We start from the raw sequence: 21,570 nt of genomic DNA, 5'->3' as shown, positions 1-21,570 counted from the left end.
GTCCAATTAAAGCTTAAATTTATATATAGAAACCTAATTCTTTAAAGTTCTACATATTTGAATATTATTTTGACATGAATATTGCTTTCCAAGCTCCTAGTGCCACTTGTGCAAAGTTGATTATTCAGTCATAACCTTAACGTGCTCCTTCATTTTCTGTTAGTTTTTTATTTACATGCATCTCTGATTATTTTTTTCATGTATTTTAGCCCCATAAATGCCCATTGTTCAGTTCACTTGTTATTAACTTACTGCTAAAACTTAATTTTTGTTTTTCTTAAAATACCCAGTGCTTCACTTTATTCACAGCAACATCTTAAAGTAGGTGTGTGGAAATCACCCGTGCAGTCTTCAAAAATCTCAGTTTTATTTAGGAAGCATTGCTTTATTTATAAATAACTTTGTCTTTATGTCTCTATCTCCATCTCTCTTGGGTACATTTCCAGTATAGTCTAAAATCCTTTAGTATCTTGTAAGTTTGCAAATCTTTTTGAAATGCTTGTAGGAGCTGAGCGTAATCTTTGTTTTGATTGGATTTAAATTCCTAGGCATAATTTTACCTGCTGCAGTTGAAGCACAATCAACTAAAGTTGGGCCTAAATGAAACACAAACATCTTTTTAAAACGTCAACCTTGATACTTTTTGTAATTTCAGTTTATAAGAACTAGATTTTGTTGCAGAAGATGAGTTTTTTGATTTGGTGCCACCTTGTTTATTTGGTATTAGGAAAAATTCCCCTGACAAAACAACATCTAAAGTCAACACAGTATTTTAACTTATGTCCTTTTTTTAAATAATTAAGCTGTTTTTACTCTTAAATGCAAGCATTACTACAGAGGATCTGCACATGTCCTCGACCTTTACGCTGTCCGTCTTGCAGAGATTTTCCTCCCATGTGCCTAATAATCACTGCAGGTGAGAACAAAGTGATAAAATAAGCCTCTTTACCAAAATGTTCTCCTGCCTTCAAGCCAGCTTGGCCCACGAAAATCAGTGAGATTAAAAAGTGTGTCTGACATCTTCACACATTTTTATTTTTCAAAACAATAACAGAACAACTCAGTGGTTTTAACTGGTTTGCTTTCAATTCTTTAATTTTAAATCCTACACCCAGCTGGTCTCAGAGACAAAATGGCGGCACTGCACCAGATTCTGGAGCCGCAAAGCCATTTTATGTATTACTGCACATGTTAACCAGTGTGACACATCATCACCCCTCAGCTCCTCCATACCCTTAGCTTGAAATGTTTGTAAAAAAAAAAAAATTATTACATGTAAAAAGTTTGGGTATAATTTTCACCTTTTTTATATAAGAGTATAAATAAGTGATTTTTAGAGTCACGGTTTGATTCAGAAACTATTTTAGTTTCAGAAACCATTTTTTCTATTCAGTCTGGAGATTCTGTTTAAATTGTGTGACTGGAGAAAAAGATATAAACAAATATATCACTTATTTAAAACTATTCTGTAAGCTTCTTTTCTGTATCAAATTCCTTCAGTTTATATTTAAACAAAAATAAGTTTGTTCATCAAATTATATAACTTAAATTACCAGCATTAGGTTAGCCTACGTGTCTGACTTTTTCTTAAATAAAAAAAAAATCTAAGAATTATTAAAAATGCGTACAGTGGGTGAAACAACCTTCCACTGTGGACGAGTAATGCAACATGCAGAATACGTAGGAGTGACAAAGTGGCAAAGACTTAAACGGATTTTAAAATTGATTTAGGAGAATTTGGGATTCCCAGCACTAGGAATTGCGTTTTTCCTATATAATCTATTTTTATGCACTTCTATCCTCATGATTGGTTTGCATTAGGTTTTGATTTTTTTCAGGAATTGCCAAAAGATTTAGACGCGATTTAATAATTTTACGTTGCATAATCCTTTACAGCACTCTGCTCCTTTTTTTTAAATCCTCAAATAGTTTTTAAACCTGTGTTTTATTGTTTAGTAAATACAAAAACAAATCTGTGAAAATGATCCAGACAGAAAATCCGACCCATGTGTGGCTTCATATATTCACAAACACTTTTATGTAAGCAAATAATTTTTCCCCCATATTGAGAGGATGACCTAAGGCAGAGTATCGACTGCAGTTAAGTACTTTTATCTGTAATTATATTTATAAAACAAAAGAGAAATGGCAGCATGCCGTCTGAATGTCTCACCGAGACGGATTCAAATCGGGAAGGACGCGTTCTGCAGGACACATGGACTGGACCACAGAAACACTCAGCTGAACTTGTGTAAATATGCCATTTATCTGTGTGTTGCTTTGCTGCAGCCCAGCAGTGGCTGTGAGCTGATGCTGTGTGACTGCAGCATCCAGCGCTCCTGTGTGTGCAGCATTTCATCATCCTCTCGCTCCCTCAACGCCGGGCGTGAAGCAGAGGCAGAACAAAAGAAACCAGAGGATCATACGTTAGCATTTGACTCACTTTTTCTTTTTCCCCTGCAGATCACATTTCTGCTCATGTCCTAGTGAAATGCCCTTGCCACAACATTCAGAGCCAACGTGAAAATTATTGTAAAAAGCTGCACACAGTTTTAGATTTGGACTTTTAGATTCAGGTGATGTCAGCTTTGCAAAGGCACCTTGGTGAAATCTTACTTCGTTTGTTCCCTTTGGACTTTTTTTTTCCACATCTGTATGTAAATCTAAACTTATTTATTTGCAATGCGAATCATCAAATTCTAGTTTACCGAGTTGAAATATAAAAAATTAAAGTACAGTATTCTGATTTTGTTGTATCATTTGTTGCCTGCTTGCCTGATAGGCATGGATGACTCAGAGCTACAGACTTTTTCACTGGTTTTTGACGAAAAATACAAAAAAGAACATTTTGGTGCAGAAGAAAGACTTGAGCCCTACAACGTTTGGCACAGCATGAAATCGGAGGAATAAAAGGAAAAACGACCCTTTATCACATGGTTTGTACTTGTGAAGGAAGGAGACTGAAATTCAGAGGACACCTCGTAGTCCTGGAAAAGTGTGAAATTTGTTGTATTTTCCAGTTTTAGATCATTTTAGGATTTTCAGACTCACTTCAGATTTCCATTTCTAAAAGATTCTGATTGCAAGATGGGCTTTCTGTGAAAAAGGTTTGCTCCAGTATCGCTGTTGTGGTTTAATATTAGATTTTTATTGGACATTATTGTGTACATGGTGATAATTTTATAGTTGGTGTTTGTGAGACTTGAAGGAGGAATTTTTTTTGCATCCATTTTTCACTTTATTATATCTTTAGCTAAACAGTCTATGAATTGAATGAAGGAATTAATTGAATTCAATACCAAAAATCTGTATCAAACATCACCATTCCCGCGTTAAGACAGAAAGTTTTATAAATAAGAGCACAGTAGATGTCTTATTTATTCTAGTTTTGTTTATTTAATGACTTAGTTACGTTAATTTAGTTGTGTTAATCATTTAAATAGAGAGTTAGTGCGACAGTAGGTCTGTTTGTTCACTTTACAGTTATTTTGTGTCAGGAATGTCTTATCAGTGGGTTTTGGTAAGAAATGTCATTTTTGAATCTTTTGCATGTCTGGTAAATGTGAATAATTCAATCAAGTCAATCAAGTTTATTTTATAGCACATTTCAGCAATTAGGCAGATGAAAGAGCTTTAATCATAAAAACATCAAATAATTCAGCCAACAATTGTGAAAACCAGTTACAGATCACCATAAATACACATCTAACATGTTGGTTAATGTTGCATTTATTACGATTCAGGAGAAACTCTAAAAGCTTTGTAGCCTTGATTTAAAGGAACTCAGCGTTTCAGATGTTTTGTAGTTTTCTGGAAGTTTGTTCAAAGTTTGTGGTTATGTTTGGTCCTGGTTCTGGACATGCATAGTACACCAGAACCAGAAGATTTGTCTGGAAGTTTGATACAACAACCTTTTTTCAACGTATCATCGCATTGACAATAAACTCGACTGTCACATTAAAATCATGACTAAATTAGTAAAATGATTCCTTCATGGTAAAAATATCTTCCTCTGTCGTCAAACTGGAGCCATTTTCTACAAACACGGTTTTAACACCTGTCGGCCTCTGTAATGTTATCTCACAGTCAAACAGCACTATTGATTGGATTAAGCTGCTGGAGGAATTTGATTATCAGTCCAACCAAACAAACAAGTCACTATAATTGGCTGAGTGAAAGAGGTGTTGGGTTCTCACTCCTAACAAACTGTACCACAGCTGGCTCGCTAGGAGAACAGATAAATAATGCATAAAGGTCCCACAGCTGAATTAAACACCTCTAAACCTTGAGTGCTGCCTCGCTCTCGTACAGTTAAACTTCTCACGGTCACTTGCAGAATATATCTGCCGGTGACTAAATGCTAAATTTTCATGATATGCCTACATTTTTTTTTTCCTACTTTCCCACAGCGTGTGTCATCCTTTTAGGTGTTTACTGGTGTCTCGGCGAGTTCAAATCCTTTGAGAGGCGACATGACACTTTAGGCGAATCAGGCAGACAAGATGCTCGAGTTGTGGGGGGATTTGCTCGCCTTTCTGTGTTCTGCCTCCTGCTGCCAAATGTCTGCTGTCGCCCCACGAGGGAATGTGTGTATATATGAGTGCGTGTCTCTCTTATCTCTTCTCATCTCCTTGCAGATCGGGACAGGCTTTAAGGATGAAGATCTGGAGCAGCATTACAAGTTTTTAAAGGTGAAGTAGAGCCGCATGAGTGTTGAAGTGAAAAGCCGGGCTAAAGTAATCAAAGTTTCAGGACGGCTTTACCTTTTATTGTTTTGATACCCTGTTCTTTTACAATCGACATCATCCTCCTTCACACAGATGCTTGGAGAGAACATTTGCAATTAGAAATTGCAAATTGAAATCCTTCAAAGTAGGGTTAAAACAATCGAATGTTGAAATAATCATCAACTTACGTAGTAATCAATTGATCGTTAATTTTAGTATTTGCTGAGAAAATGTGCTTGAATTTTACCTGAATGGCATTAAAAGTGAAGAAAAATAGCTACACACTGAATCACTTACCCAGGAGTACCTTCTACATTTCTCAAACTATTTCAGGTTTAACCCATTAAACAAACACTCACAGACCACCTAACTCAATATCACCTCTCAATAACACAACATCTTAATATATACTACCTGACATGAAAATATTAGTGTCTTAACTCAGTTATTTTGTCTCCTTTGTTTGTCTTCATAAGGGTGGCACTCTGTGTTTTGAGTTATTTGCATGTTCTGAAAGTGGATTTTAAGCTTTCCAATTATCTCAAACGCATAAAAAAACAAAGTTGCTCTTTACTACCAAGTGTTGTATGAATTAGTAACATTTTAGGGCTGTTTGTAATTTATAAGCATAATAAAAGAAAAATAGACTTGAGTTGCTTTGGCAGAAATAAAAATCCTCTTCTTCACAATTAAATATAAAAATTATCCACAAGTTTCTATCTATTGTATTTATTTTCTGATTACTTCAAAAATAATAACGGCTGTTGGCACACAAGCAGAGCATTATAAGCAAGAAAAGTCATTAAATAACTTCTTACCAACTGCAACGCCGTCATAGAGCCGTTCAAAAGAATCGAATCACTCATGAATGACTTAACAAAACTCTTGGCTTCCTTCGATCATATAAGCCAGCAGTATCTTAGGTTTTTCTTTTGAGTGACCCGGTTTTAAGCCACTTATCCAATATTATTTTTAAACGCAGTCCTTTGGTAAGCTAGCTGTATGTGTCGCATTTTAAGCTAATGGTACTTGCAGTACCTTGCAAACCAGTAGGGGGCGTTTGGGGATCACAGTTTGAGAAAGACTGTTCTGTGGGGAAGAAAACCCAAATAGTGAATGGATGCATTAACTACCCCAGTGGCTTTGTGCAGGAAAGAGGCGACAACAAAGTACATACACCTCATTATCAGATGCAATACTTTCATCAGAGGCTCGCTCCAGGAAGTTCACATTACCAAACACAGAACTCCTGGGCTGCAGTCTGCAAAACCAGGCAAAGTACTTATCGCTAATGACCGCAATAACTCTTTCAGTGGCTTTATCCTTAGAAGAGGCAGAGCTAAACACCGAAATACATCCAGTTGGTTTGCAAATGTGGAAATCCATGAATTACTGCTGCTTCACCTTTTTAAAAAAAAATGCAGCATTGAGAGGAACTGTGGGGGCGTTTTCTGACTTTGGGTAATGAATTGCTTTTTCAATTTACATTAGAAGAGGTTTGTTCCAGAGCAGCGGAGCAGCAGCATTTTAAGCACTTGTCAAACGCTCTCTGAAAATGATAGCTGTTGAGAGAGCCCGACTTCATTTGACTTCATCGGCTCATTTTAGAGCCGCTGTTTGGCGAATAGCAGCAGAGAATGGAGCAATTTGTCGAACTCGAAACAACATTTCTAAATATACGTTAATGGACAACGTTTTTTATTTATTTTACATCGACAAAGTAATCATTTAAACATTAGAGACTTAAGTATCTGTTGCGTAAACCGCTTCAGAAGTAGCGCCTGAGAATGAGGTTTAAAACTTTTTCCGTTTTCTTTTTTTCCTGGAGCCAATAAAGCCTGCACTGTAGAGGTTTGTAATGAAAGTGATGGATGGTGAATTAAAGCGAGCCGGCGGTGTGGCCGTGCTGCTCTTGTTGCAGCGACGCTGCGGGCCAATAGGACTCTCGGCAGGGAGACAATTGGCTTGTTTACACGGCTCTGAGTGGTGAGGTGCTGTGTTAAAATGAGGGCTAGCCTGAACCCTCGTTTCACTGCTCAGATGCTGATTTTTGATTCACTTGGAGGCTTTTTAACCAATAACAATGGAGTAAAAGTGAAGCAGGTTGCTTTGTGTTGGCCCCAGTTTCTTGTTTCGCTCGTTAAAAAGCTTGATTTGAATGGATTAGATATTTCTCTAACAAATGCTTTCCTCTTCAGGGTTACATAAAGAATTGGTTTTTAGTTCTTTCTTTGTTTTGCTGACTGAGCATTTCAAGTATTGTTTGTGGTTTAAAAAATGAAGTGTCCATTTTACAAGTCATCTTTATATTTTTTGTATTAAATGTGTAGTTTTATTTAGAATAAAATTAAACACCACATTCATGTTAAGCTTTTAATACTCAGTACTTACACATTTTTATTTTCTTACTTTATTCTACTATGTTTTGTGTTTCTTATGCTATTTCACCCACTCTAAAGCTCTATGGATTATTGTATGTTATACTAATAATTTTATATATAAAATTGCTTCAATCTAAAACTAATTTGAATGTTAAAAAAGTTGCTGCTTATTTAGTTTTCTCTTTTCCTCATTAATCAGATGAATTAAATCATTGATATTGATGTTTATATATTTCTAGAAATAAGTCACAGAAATTACAGATATATGCTGATTAGAGACGTACCAATTAGCTTTTAAGTGGCCGGTCTAGTGTTTTCTTGCTGTTTCGCATTAATACGAGAGCTGCGGAAGTTTTTCAGCCATATCGTCTGGCCCTAATGTAAACATGCGCAAAGCCGCCATTTTGTTTGTCAACCGTGTTTTACAGCTTCTATTTATTTTGACTTTCAATTCAGGTCAACTTTGCAACAAAAATATCAGGGCTTGGCTAAGATTTTAAATAAAGTCATAATACTACAAGAATACGGTTGTAGTAATGCAAGAATAAAGTCATATAACAATAAAGTTAAAATAATATGAGAATAAAGTCATAATATTAAAAGAATGTAGTCATTTTATGAGAACTAACAACTCAACACAAATTACTTCAAACAACCTGCTATTTTCAGACTGCAGAAGTGGAAATTTTCCATTTCTGTGTATGAAAAGATTAACTTTTTTATATCTTTGAGTTAAGCGATTTTAAAGGGTTTTTAGTTAGAAAAGAAATAAAACCCTTTTCACCTCTGGATCATAAGAAATGTATCAAAAACTGTAAAAGCAATTTGTCGTAAAAAAAAAAAAAGTATGCATCAAAAAAATAAAAAACTTATTTGTTTACTGCCAGCAGGGATGGACATAGTCTGTTCCTCATCCCAACAGCTTGTGGGAAGAAGCTGGTTAACACCCTGCAGGACCTGCAGCAGATGCTTGTTGTGGCTTCTCCCAGAAGGCTGGAGGGGCGAGTGGGGGGCGGCATGCTGGGAGACGGATGGCGACGGTTCTTAAAGGTGGCTGTGGCTCTGAGAATGCAGCGCCGGTTTAAAAACTTTCCTCTGGGAGGGGAGAGGAGCATCAGTGATTTCTGCTGGCTCCTTTCTAGCTGCTGCTGTTCATAGACTTGAAGCGTCCAAACCAGGATGTGAGTCGGCAGGTTGAGACATTTTCAGTGGTGCATCTGAAAGACACCAGTGTCTCTGGAGAGGACGCAGCTCCCACTGAGCTTTTCAAGCACTCACTGCTTTAGTGTTGATAAAGTCTGCAGAATTCAGCGTTATTCTGATATAAAACCTTTATAAGGTGGTCATTACTGAACTATATACAGACCGGTATTTAAAATCATTTAAAATCTATTTTAAAAGTGATAATTTCTATTAATTACCCAGATTAATCACTTTTTATTGCATATTAAAGTTCCACGATGGAACCTTTGCTTTTAAGTGTTTCTGGTACAACAGTAAATCTGACGCACAAACAGTGACAGATGGCAAAGCCGCTTTTCTTTGTCCACTAGAAATTAATTTTTGCTTCAAAAAACAATCTGATGGTTCGCTGGAACAGACTATTGTTGTGCTTAAAGGACTCAGCCTATCACTGAAGCCTAAAATAGCATCACAATGCTAAGCATGTTGTGCCAAACGAACATCTTCATCGCTAATATCAGCGTCCACATTTCTAAAAAAGTACTTTTTTCAAAGAAGTTCCATGAACTGGAATAAAAGCACTTTGCACCAATCTGATGGTTGAATAACCAAATAACTTTGTTCTTATGAATAGCTTTCTTGTTAAGCTATTCACAAAACAACATTTTATTTGGGGATATTTGTTTTGTTGATGCGTGGTTTTCGATTATGATGCAATTAATATAAAGGGCTTGTGTCACTTTTGTTAAAAAGAAGAAACTAATTAATTCCCGCCTGCAATAAAACTAAAAACAGGTTAGCAAAAAGATGTTAAAAATGCAGAAAAGAATGTAGGAGTCAGTATATCAGTTTATAAATCTCAATAAAGTAAAAATTTTAAACAGAGTTAATCAAAACAAAACAAAGGCCTGACCTTTCACAAAAAGAAGAGGGGAAAAACGAGAAAAACATTAATAAAATCCACCAGAAACTACATGAAAAATAGTTGATTTTTAGCCTTCACCTTTATTAAAATAAATTGTAATATTGACCAAGCATTAAATTACAAAATAATCCAATGAATTTTTACCCGTTCTGAATGAATGCATTAAAATCATCACCACTGCTGCATGCAGCAGAAACAGCTGCCCTGTGTTAATATGTCAAGTTTGTAATTTAATGTACAGTGTAATTATTGTATTCCTGAAGGCACGAGGAACACACATCCCCTAATAGAGTACTTGACCTATTTAATGAGGTTTTTCATTCAAAATGAAGGGATTTCTGCACTAAACTGACCCACAGCATCAACACACTGTCTGAGGTAGACAGATAAAAGCACTTGAGTTAAACAGAAAGTTTCCTGAAAAGCAATTAAGCCAATAATTTTAATGTTGTATGCATACATACAAGACGATCGAGTAATTATAGGACGAGAAATTAGGCAATTCATTCAGTGCTGTTTTGTTTTGTTTACACTAGAACCCGTTATACTGGAGACCCTGGTGTTTAAAATACAGATTTGTCTATGTGAATAAATGGGTTTTTTTGTAAATAAACCGTTTTAAATCCATCCATGAAGAGGTTTTCTGCACTCAGTCTGGACTGGTTCTGTAGAAATCAGGGAATACATGCTGGCATGCTCAGGTGTGGCCAACCATCAAAGACTGTTCAATCTGCAAGGTGTGTGTAATAGTCTGTAAAGTCACAGAGAAAGGCTGGGTAACCCCCAAGCAACAAAAGCCTTTCTCACATTTATCATGCTTCCTTTGATTTCAGTGCACATATTTTTGTTTTAGAGAAACGGAATTGGAAAAATAAGGTTGGAAAGTCCAGAAATGTGCTGATTTTAGCTGTTTTTGACCTAGAAGTTATAAAATAAAATTAACCAAACCCAAAAAATATTCAAGGGACAAAAGAAGTCATTGAACTAAAGTCTACAAACTGAAACAACCTATAAAACTTGTGAAGAATCTACATAACAGCACACACCTGATTTTATTTATGGATGAAAGCAGATATTTCAATTCACTAAATTATAAGACACACAAACTTCTTTTTTTCAAACTGTCTGACATTAAATCAGGCAAGTTGTTTTTGGATAGTTAGGATTATCAATATTATTTCTAAAACTCTAAATTCATAAAAATGTCAGCGTAATTATATAAATATTTTTTACTTTTTTAAATTCAGACGTTTGTGTTTAAAGATGTGAAGCTGTCAGGAGAAAGTGTCCTTTCCACGGTGAAACAGCTTTAGCTGAGGATGGACTGAAAAGCCGCTTTGCAAGGAAGAAGTCTTTACTCCAGAAGCAGCGCAAAAAGTTCACAAATGCATTCTGGGACAAATGATTTAATTTTTGGTTACATTTCCTGTGATCTGATTGAACTAAAGTGGAAATATTAATGACCATCGTTACATTTGGGGGAAATTACAAAATCGAGGAAGTTATTTTGCAGTTTCCGTCAACGTTTTCTAAAGTGATACTTCACAATGCCCATTAAAAACTGTTGATGGAAATATGGCTTCACTCTCATAAGCAAAAGTTTCCCCAAAGTTGAAAAGATTTGCAGTTCTGTCAGGAAAAATGGGCTAATATCCCACAAGCTACGAGATGCTTGTGGAAGGAAATCTACTTTAAAAGTCAATTCCACCAAATAGTCATCTATTATAAACGTGAATTTGAAAAAAGTAAAAAATATATATTGTTTCTAATTGTAAATAATTTTAGTAATCCTAATTGACCAAAAAAAAAAAAAAACGAGAAGGTTTAGTCTGATTTCCCCTCAAACAAAAAAGGGTATCGAATGGAAATATGTTATTGAACTGATGGTGTGTCAGTGTTTTATTGTTCTTATGTCTTGCAACACTAGTGAGTTGTTGAGCTTGTATTAAGCCAGTCGATTAAAAGCTGCACTTTCAAACTTTGCCTTTCTACTGGATGAATATCGAGCTGCTGGTTAGCATTGATGGTTGAGTTCTTCATCTTAATAAGTCTGAGTGTGGCTCTCCAAAGCAACACAACAGCCCTAATAGCCGTTTCTGACGTTCAGATGCATTTTGGACTAATATTAAATGTGTTTGCTTCTTTATTTTTACGAGTTGCATCAGAATAAAAAAAGTTATGTTTCTAAGTGTAATTTACAGACTACAACTCTGAGCTTCGACAAAACTTATGACAATCAGCCACAACTTTTAATAAGACTGCACACCTGCCAGCTCATGCGTTGTAATTCAGTGAGTATTAGAGCATTAGACCTTGAATTCCTACAGTATAAATAATGTGCTGGGAAACAGCAGCACTGCTTTAATGTGACCCAGTTATCTGGCCTGCTACAGTCTAGTTAACAATTCACTCAGAAATGGTTTTTTAATCTAAATCAAGGTCAGACCGAGATTCTGATTCACCTCCAGGAATGTCATTTTTATTCCTTTAACAAGGTTTACAAATGTTTTGTTTTTATTACTCACACTAAATGTTTTTGCTTCAAGTTTTTAAATGAACATTCTTGTTCTTAAGATCTTATGATTGATATTTTAAATGAGTTTTTATGGTTTTTACATTAGCACTTTGAGAAGCCGATCTTATCTACTGATCTTATCTACCTTGGCAAAGGAATAAAAATCAACCTCTGGCCTTTATTTCTCTGCCATCACAGAGGTTTGACTGGCAGACCTTCCCATCAGCTCATGTCTGCACTTTCTTGCTGTTTTCATCAACATTTCAGACAAAAAAACAAATAAAAAAATTGGCCAAAATCAGAACCGGTAAGTGAGGCTTTATAAAGATTGGCCAGAAAACTGCAATTGGTGCAAAACTACTTTGAGATTTAAATGTAAAGTGGGTTATAAATAAAATGTAAAATTTTTAAAAGTACAGACAAATATTTGAAATACCAGACTTTATTTTTTTTTTGTTGTATTGTCTAATACTTCCATCCATTTACATGCTGGTTTGATTCTCTCTCTGTCATCTACTCTGTCTCTCCCTTCATCCTCCACTCTGGTCATTTTCCCATCCATCCGTCCCTCTTTCTGTCCAGTTGTCTGTCCATCAATCTCTTTTGATGCATCATTCTGTTCCTGTTCCTGCTCTCTGTCCAGTCAGTCAATCATCCATCTGTAAAAGAAAAAAAACTTCTACAAATTAATCTTGAATTATCCTTTTTATATATTAAAATTTGTCTTAAAGAGACTGAACTCTAGAAAAAAGTGGAATAAATTAACAAGCTTGTGTTTAACGTTCCTAATTTCCTGTTTTCTAGGAGCACATCCTGGCCAAACCCCGCCCCTACTACCGCGTGGACCAATCAGCCGAGCCCGACGTGTGGCTGGACGCTGTGCAGGTTTGGGAGGTGAAGTGCGCCGACCTCTCGCTGTCACCCGTCTACAAGGCTGCCATGGGAATGGTCAGTGCAGCCGGCGTTAATCCGCTCCCTTGTGTGTTTTTGCAGATAAATCCCGTCAGTTCTGCTCTGCTGCCCTGAATGAAGAGTCATAATTAATGCGTCTTACTTGAGTTAATGAAACTGCTGCAAAAGAAGCCGGATTTAGCGGAACGATATTTGTTATTGAGCTGTGGGTTGGCAGAGTAAAAAAGTTAGCATCAATGAAAGCACATGGTATTTTAATATATTTGTCTTTTTTTTACATTGGTGTCAAGCTTTCCGCTTTTGTGATTGTACAACCTGCACTTTGGATGAGGTGGGAGAGAAAAAAGAGGGAATTTACATATTTTGTAATCCTTCAAAAATGTTGGATAAAGTCATTACATCCAGCATTTGATTCGTTTTCAAGCAGTTTTGGGTTTTCGGTAAAAGGAAATGTGATACTTCAGCACAGAGGAGGTAATAAAAGGCTTAGGAAGGCATAAATTAAACCAGGACAAAGGGTTAAGTCTTGCAGCTTGAATTAAACTCAACAAATGGGCTCATAATTACTTTAAAGTCCTGAATCTTAAAAGAGTGAATTACAAGGAATAAGTGCTCACATGTACCTGCAGCTTTTTACAGAGCTAAAATGGTTAAACCTGTCCTCAGGTGGATGCAGAGAAAGGCATTTCTCTGCGGTTCCCTCGCTTCCTTCGCATCAGAGACGACAAGAAGCCTGAGGATGCCACCACCGGAGCTCAGGTACGTGACGTTAAGTAGAAAACCAGCCAAGCATTGAAGCACAAAGCCTCCAGTACACGACCAAACACGCTAACCGGATAGCGTTGAAGCAGAAGGTTAAACACGTCGACCTTCTGCAGTCTAAAAATGACTCCAACACGGTTAAAAAAACAAAAAAAATCTGTCATGTTTATTTGGATCTTTTAAAGTGTCACAGAAATGTGGCGCATCATAATCAATATCATCATGGTCACTTCACACAAGCGGTCCTGTAAAATTTCAAGGGTGAGCAGCGCTGCAAGGACGGCGTGTTATTTTGTATTTTTCATGCAAGCAGGAGTGGATGCAGGAGTTTGAGCAAAGCTGCTCGCTGAGAGCTGCTGCTTCCTTCAGGCTCAGCTGCAGTCAGACCGACACTTAGAAAACAGTCGCCACCTTACAATCACAACCACAAACTTCCAAGTATTTTACTGGTCTGGAATTAATCGCATTTTAATCAAAATCTACACATCAACAAAACGAGCTTCGATCCTGAAGCCCTTTTTGGTGAATAACTGTCAACATGAGCTCAGCGACAAAGATATTCATTTTTTTTAAATCTGAGCTGAAAGGTTGTTCAACCATTTGACTGCTGCAAAATACTATTTTATGCATTCAGCTTTCCAGTGTTTTATGACCAAGAAGATTAAAAACACAAGTTTTTGAGATGTTTTTTCGCCACATGCCGTGAATAATTTTTTAAAATATAATTTATATATATTTCTATGACAAAGTATAGGGCCATATTGTGAAAAATGTTAAAAAATAAAGTTGAAATGTGAGAGTAAAGTCATGTTACAAGAATAAAATTTTAATATTATGACTTTATTCTCCTAATTTTATTACTTTAGTCTCGTCATTTGTACCTTTTGTAAGTTTTTTAGCATGACACTAATACTTTGTTGTATATTTCAGTCTTACGGTAAATATCTAAATATTTACTGTATCTAAATAGTAAATGTTTGTGAAAAAATAAATCCAGATTATACGTAATGTTTTAAAATGGAAACCAACATCATCAACGTTAAGCAGAATTAAACTACTGCTTAGTTTATAGCAGGAGATTTGGACTTTATTTCTCATTAAGCACAAAAAATATCAATTTGTTGTGAGAAATGATTGAAATTTGGTTTTCTTCTTGTTTAAACGATGTAGAGTTGCTCTGATCTGGTTTCTGTTTTTTTTAGGTCACTTCTAATTCTAATGACCAACTCATACAAACTATATTGTTTATTCAGCAATTAGATTGCAGATATTTAACAATTACATATCTAAACAAGGAAAAAATGACAATTTATTTAAAACATTTGCTGCAAGTTCATTAAGTTTTTTTTTGTTTAGTTTTTTTTAGAGGGTTGACGATCATTTTTCAGCTCATTTGACATTTTAATTTCCATTTAATAAGCAACTATAAACATGCAATTTTTCAATGTTTTTCTTTGCTTTCCTTCTTTCATATGAAATGACCAGGAACACGTAAAAGCTCCTAAACAGACACGTATTTTTTTAACCACAGTTCACCATTTAATACCTGCTGTTCCTTTAAAACACTGCAGGAGAATTTTGTTATGTTGCAAAAATTGGATACAAACTGATTCCTCGAGTCGCTGTGATGCTCACAAACCGAGGAAAAAAGCAGAGCTGCTGGTGAGCAGAGAAATGCACCGACTGTCACAGCTTCACAGGGAAATATGCTATCTGACGCAGCGTCAGACTATTTTGATGCCGTCTGATTTTTATCTTGTTTCACGGGGGAAAAAATCCATATGAATTAAAAGTTTATACACAGGTCTGACCAAAGTTGTCCTTGATGTACAAACTAAGGCCGAAGATCCAATACCTCCTTGACAAGCCCGAGTCCCGGCTGAACCGTTTCACATTCCAAACTGTCTGTGACTCGAATGCAGAGTGTGGAGGTGTGTTCATTACTTTTGGGAATCAAGGTGGAACATCGGCAGCATGTAAATGTACAGCTGCATCTCAAGGAATAAGAATGGCATTCAAAATGTAATTTACTGCAGTGATTCAACTCTAAAAGAAAAAAATATATATAGTATTTCATACAGTGATTTTTTTTCAAGTTTTTATGTCTATAAATGAAAACTAAATCTCAGTGAAATTACTTTTAATGCAGAAAAATCATCTTATTGAGAGCTATGTTCCTGTATTGTGCACTAAGTAAGTGGTTGGAGCTCCTTTTGCATGAATTGCTGCGTTAATGCAGATTGGCAATACTCAATAGATTTACTTTGAGGTTTATATCAGGCATGGTGAGTAGCTGCATTACTATTACCTGTACAAATGTGCTCAAAACTTTCAGTATTCCGCTAATGTCGAAAATCGCAATTCCACAATTCCTGTTTCCTTTAAATAAAAAAACTAAATTAAAAGCACACATGAATACGTTTGTTCACGTGATCAGCCGTTAGAAAACATGACACGCCATCTTCCACCAACTACTTCCTGCCGTCATCTTTGTCGTAGTTTCCGCCAGAAGTAACGTTTGGTTGTTGATCGTGTGGCTTGTGTGATGCGGAAAAAGTTTTCATTGCAGTTTTGTGAAATAAAAAAATTTAAATACGTCCAAAAAAAACATCCAAATGTGTAAAATTGTGCAGTCGTATGGTCAATGTGATAGTTTTGATAGAGTGGGCAGCTGCCAGGTCCTGCTGGAAATAAAACCAGCATCTCCATTAACCACCTCAGCAGACAAAAGCATAAGGCAGTGATACTCCAGATTATCACGTCCGTGGAAACCACAAGGTTGCTGAGGCCGATCTCCAGCTAACGTTCCGGGCGAGAGGCGGACGTTGTAAAATATTCTGGATAAATCTGTGTGGTTGCTTTTGAGGCTTCAACCTTCATTTATCCATCCAACAGTGTGGCATGTTTATGCAACATGCCACACTTTTTCCTTCCATCAAACTTTCTCTTAGTTTGCTTGCACTGCAAGAATTCAAAATCTTACCAAGTATTTTTTGTTCTCTTTTTGGTCCAAGATATTTTTCCCATATTATAAACTAAAATGTCTTGTTTAATAGACATATTATTTCACTTATAATTAGTACCTTTTCAGCAATATTAAGGAATTATTGACTTAAATAAGCTCCTATTTCTTTCTGAAAAGTTACTTGTAAGTTATTGTCTTATGTATGTTAAGATATTTGCACTAGAAACTAGACAGAAATACTTGGTAAGATTTTGTGTTTTTGCACTTTATCATCCATCTGATATTTGCTCAATTAAATTTTGTGTAAAAATTACATTGGTTGATATAATTTTATGCAAACCTGAATGCTGGGTTTTAATTAGCTGGAAGCTAATAGTGTCTGATCTGATGAGTTTCACATTAAACTCTGGAAACTCATTGCTTAGTCTGTTATAAATCTATACGAGTTGTACATTTCCAGTTAAATAAAGTTGAAATAACATTCTAATTCACTGTGATGCACCTGTAGACAGTTTCCATCCAGTGGCGATGCTCGGGATTAAATTAAAACGTTGAAGTCGGAGGAAATCGGGAGAAGCTGAACCTGAGCCCAGAACATGTCGGACCCAGTCTGTTTCAGGCGGAGGCTCAAAGCTTCACCTCGATAAATAATGTGATGTTTCATTGTTTTCCTCCTCTCGGAGCCCCCCCTGCTGCGTGCCCATTATTCACTGTCCCACCCCGTCCCCTCTCCCCTCTTCTCGACCTAAACCCTGATAAATGAACACAGCCTCCTTCTCCCAGTCAGCAGCTCCGAGTCACCGACTTCAAAGCTCGGGATATGAATAATCAAACTGTTATTTTTAGCTTTTCCTCTTCATGTTACTGACCCGACTTCATGATCTTCTCCTCCTTCCCTCCTGCTTTCTGTCTTCCTCTCCCTCCATCTATCTGATCGCTGCTCCTCCTCCTCTTCCTCCTCGATCCCTGCAGATCGCCGATTTGTACAAGAAGCAGCAGCAGATTCAGAATCAAGGGGAGAAAGCTGACCCGGAGGACTACTACTGAGTCTCTGCAGCCATGTGACGATGAAAATCCCAATGTAATTGTAAATATCTTCTCCCTTTTGGTATTGTTGAATGAAAATAAAGGCGTCTTCCAGTTTTGAGCTTCCTGTAATTTGTTATTGATTTATTGAAGCTGCGTGTTCACTCATTACGGTTTCCCTTTTGAGGGCGAAAATTGCATAAACATCTCGGCGCATGCCGTGCACATAAATCCCCAAACCGTCATTGATTTGGCAGTTACCGCTTTTAACAGATCTTTATCTGAAATTCACATTGCTAAAGCAACGCAGGTGGCATACCAATACTTGTGCCCAGCTTCTTCTCCTGCAGCAGCAGCAAAAAAAAAAAAAAAAAAAAAAAGCGCAATCGGCATGTATCGGAAATAGGAGGACAAGCCAAGGAGATTTCCAACTGCCCAGGAACGTTATTAGGAGCAGGAATAGATGCAGAGCTGACAGTTGCTCACAGCAGGACAAAAGAGAAGCCCCGACAGCGATCATGGGATGGATGGAAATCTGCTAACTGTCCAGCCTGAATCAATCATAGACGTGAGGAGGAGACGGGAGGGGGGGCCGGTTTGAGAGCCAAGGACGTGCGATTATGATGTAGAGAAGAGTTTTCAGCAGGATGATGATTTCATCTGAGAAATGGGTGTGCTTGTGACAAACCCAGACACTTCGTGATGGGTTTGTTTTGATTCTGTTTTGTGAGAGTTTCTCTGAATGGCATTTTTGCCAAAACGAGAGCCTGTGTCGGAATTTTTTTTTATCTTGTCAGGGAGTTTTGTTTAGCCCACAGGTACTCACACAAAACGAGGACAACGGCTGCAGGGAGCGCTGTGAAAAAATAAAATGTTGGCCTTAAAATAAACCGAAAGCATCTAAACCGACTGCCAGGGACGTTACAATAGCCGTGTTTGAAATATTTCTGTCAAAAATGGGGCAGAATGACAAGAAAATGCAACAAAAGTGTGAAAGTAGATTTGACCGTCATGGTGTCTGATCTGATTCAAATAATAGTCATCCTTTGTCAGGTGTTTCCCCTCTCACTTTAAAAACAGCTGTTGCTGAAACAACAATCTGAACAAGTCGCTGTTGCACAGTTGTAGGCGAAACTCCAACCTTCCAGCCATCAGCAAAGCGATTGAAAGACTTTCAACAATCTCTTAACAATGACCAGCCACTTTGGCGTAATTCAGTCCATTTTCGGTGCTCACCGCAGTACTGACACTCCCCTCGTCAAAGTGTTCAGTGATAGCACCAGTTCTGTTGGACTTCTGCTATCTTACTGGAGAGCCGGGCCCAAACCTGCTGCAATACCTGACTGGGTTGAGTCTTGGACTTCTTTGTTTCAGTAGGTAGCTTTGCAACAAAACCCCATGCTCGGTTCCCCGAGTTTTAATATCTACATGCTACGGCTAGCTCAGATTGTAACAAATACAAAGATAAGTTATTGTAACTATGCAGATGATGCTCTGCTCTACATCACAATGTCACCAGGTGACTGAACACATTCAAGCACTGAACAGATGAACATATAAATGTATGGATGTGCCATATCCTTCTCCAGCTGAACAGAAACAAAACGGAAGTTTTTTTTAACCAAAGGAGGAGCAAATGAATCTGAACTCATACCTGAACCTTGAGAGACACATAAAGATAGTTACAAAGTGCTGTGTTGGAAACATGGAACAATCAGTTCTAGAATATAAAGATGGAACTGTAAATTAAATCAAAACTGATTATTGCAGCTTTAGTATACGTAAATATAGAGACTACAGTTAGGCTTGTTGCAATAAGCCACTTAATCACATGATAGATAAAAATGACTTAAATAATTTCCATTTGCATGATTTAACATTCCTCTGTTTCTATCAAAGATTGGTGATGAAAGTTTTCAGTCTGGTGTGTTGATCTCAACTAGCCCTTTTTTAAGGACAATTTTGTTTACTTTGATGTTAAATGTTTAACACAATGTGTTAAATGTTCATTAGAATTTAAAGTTTATTGAGCTTTGAGAATGCATTTTTGCATTATAATGAAATTACCGTTGAATTCCTTTAAAATGGTCTCAAAACAACATCATCATTTATCGCAATAACTTCTGGGACAATTAATCGTTCAGTAAAATTTGTAATGCTGACAGGCCAAACTACAGTCCTCAGCGCTTTTTTTGTCCTCAACGCAGTTGTCACTGGTTCAATTCCCTTCTCTCTCTGCCCTTTCTCTTGTCCAGTGACTGTTAAAAAAAAGGCCACTAGTTCCATAAAAACCATTTTAAAAAACCCGTCCTCAAGCTAATTTTCTTGGTTATTAGTTTAGTCCCTTAGCACTTACCATAAATGATCGAGTAATGAGATACGACGTGGCGAGCATGGCCAACCTGCTTCACATCTGCTCGTGAGTGTTTCAGATAATGTGCCTCTCTGCCCACATGCAGCCCCACATGCTCCGCTCAGCACCCTGGTTTTAAGTGGGTGGACGTGCAGCCGGTTATCGCTCCTCTCTTGCATCATCAGCAGGAGACGACGCTGAACGCAACGAGATGCAGGGGAATAAACCGAAAAGCGCCGTCGTTGTAATTCCTGTGTCTGTGTTTGTCGGCGTGGAGCCAGTTTGCATCTTTCCAGCGTATATTGGGCGCATTTACATGTGAAATGCTGCAGCGACTCGCTCGGCATGTGGCATAATGTCGCTGTTTTCACAAGCAGAGTGGTTTGGATTTCCTGTCCTCAAAAGCATGTGAGGGTGCTGTTTGTTATGGTGCATCTGTATGCAAGTATTCCCAGTGTGTGGCTGTTGGTTTGCCTATTATTTCTGTGTGTGGGATGTTCTGCGTCTGCTGAACAAGAACTTTGAGAAAGAAGTCATTGTAGCTTTGAAATTCCAAGTCTAGTTCAGTCTGCTGCTTATTTTTTTCCCCGCTTTTCATCTCCTTGTGTAAAGCTAGGCTTAGTTTCTTAATGCCTCCCCCCTCCTTGTTTGTAATTTATTCATTTCCTGTCCTGCATGTTACTTCTGACACTTCATGAATATCATTAGCACATCTCTTTCTTTCTGCTTCATCCTTACCAGAAACTAAGGGCCCTGCTGGTTGTTCCGAAAATCTGAATTTCAAATGGCTGTCAGCTGTACTGTTGCATTCGAGGTTGGCTTGAACACAAAGCGAGAAATGGAAGAAGCCATAATAGAAATCAAACAAGCGGCAGAGCATGAAATATTGAGAAAGCAAATATGTAATTAAGTCAGTTGCTTATTGTGTTTGCAGAATGATACTGTAGTAAATGGCTGAAGATGCGGCGCAGTCGACAGTCATTTTTGAGCTTGTTTGAGGGAAAGGAGGCCTCCTCAAATGGTTGCATAAGATTGGTTTTAGATCCTCGCAAAAGTATTCACACCCTTTTTTTTTTCCATTTTGGAGTCACTGGTGTCAATGTAGCTTATGTGATAGACCAACACAAAGTAGTGTGTTACTGTCAAGTGGAAGGAGACAAATACATACATTAGCTGACTCCCCAAAATTTAGATGTCTTGTTCCATTGACACACTATTTCACTGATAACTAGTGTTTTTTAACCAATATTAAGGAATTATTGACTTAATACAGGCTCTTATATACTGCTGAAAAGTAATGTGTAAGTTAGTTTTGCCTTACCTCAAGTGTACAAAGACATTTGCACTTTCCTTCCAGTTTTTAATAATCTCAGACGGTTTTTAGCTCAATTTCAGTAGTTACTATGATCTCTTCAGGTGTTTTTTCTCTAGTAGTTTCTTAAATAGACTAACATCTTTTCCACAACCACAGGATGTGATTTCTCCTGGGAACAGGTAAGCTTGTAAGGGTTGATTGGACTAAATGCTAGAGATGTGCCGATCAGGTTTTTTCCTGCTGATACCGATCACCCAGGAGGGCTGATCACCGATACCGATCACCGATACGATCACATAATTGGGGCCTGCCATGCAATGCATGGAGGCAGTGTTTTCTTCCGTCGCCATTAATGCGACCCGAACCGCTGCGTGCACCCCCCCCCCCACACACACACAAATGTGGTATCAAAAATTGCAGCTCGATCACGGGAGAGGAGATATTATTTCTGGTGGGATTCGGAGTTACCATGGCAACACAAATTGGGTATGAAGACCCCCAAAAACC

At 37.3% G+C, this 21,570-nt stretch overlaps 1 protein-coding gene and 1 long non-coding RNA gene across 2 annotated transcripts in view; one reads left to right on the top strand and one right to left on the bottom strand.

The window, feature by feature from the left end:
• Nucleotides 1-17,516, top strand: part of lig1 (ligase I, DNA, ATP-dependent) — an 81,843-nt gene extending 64,327 nt beyond the window's left edge. The window contains exons 24-27 of the mRNA XM_008433962.3: nt 4,638-4,691; nt 12,535-12,678; nt 13,309-13,401; nt 17,342-17,516. Coding sequence (XP_008432184.1) covers nt 4,638-4,691; nt 12,535-12,678; nt 13,309-13,401; nt 17,342-17,416 — 366 coding nt within the window. The 3' untranslated portion in view covers nt 17,417-17,516. The remainder of the gene's footprint in view (nt 1-4,637; nt 4,692-12,534; nt 12,679-13,308; nt 13,402-17,341) is intronic.
• On the bottom strand, nt 9,273-21,044 carry LOC145547880 (uncharacterized). Its single transcript, XR_014084134.1, has 2 exons — nt 19,752-21,044; nt 9,273-12,752 (listed from the first exon to the last, which is right to left on the bottom strand). It is a non-coding gene; the product is annotated as an uncharacterized LOC145547880 (long non-coding RNA).
• Between the last annotated feature and the right edge of the window lie 526 nt (nt 21,045-21,570).

This window comes from Poecilia reticulata, chromosome 17 (assembly GCF_904066995.2).
Source record: "Poecilia reticulata chromosome 17, P_reticulata-male-v2, whole genome shotgun sequence".
Classification (NCBI taxonomy): domain Eukaryota; kingdom Metazoa; phylum Chordata; class Actinopteri; order Cyprinodontiformes; family Poeciliidae; genus Poecilia; species Poecilia reticulata.
Note: the sequence above shows the minus strand (reverse complement) of the source record. Positions and strands in the feature narration are given on the sequence as shown.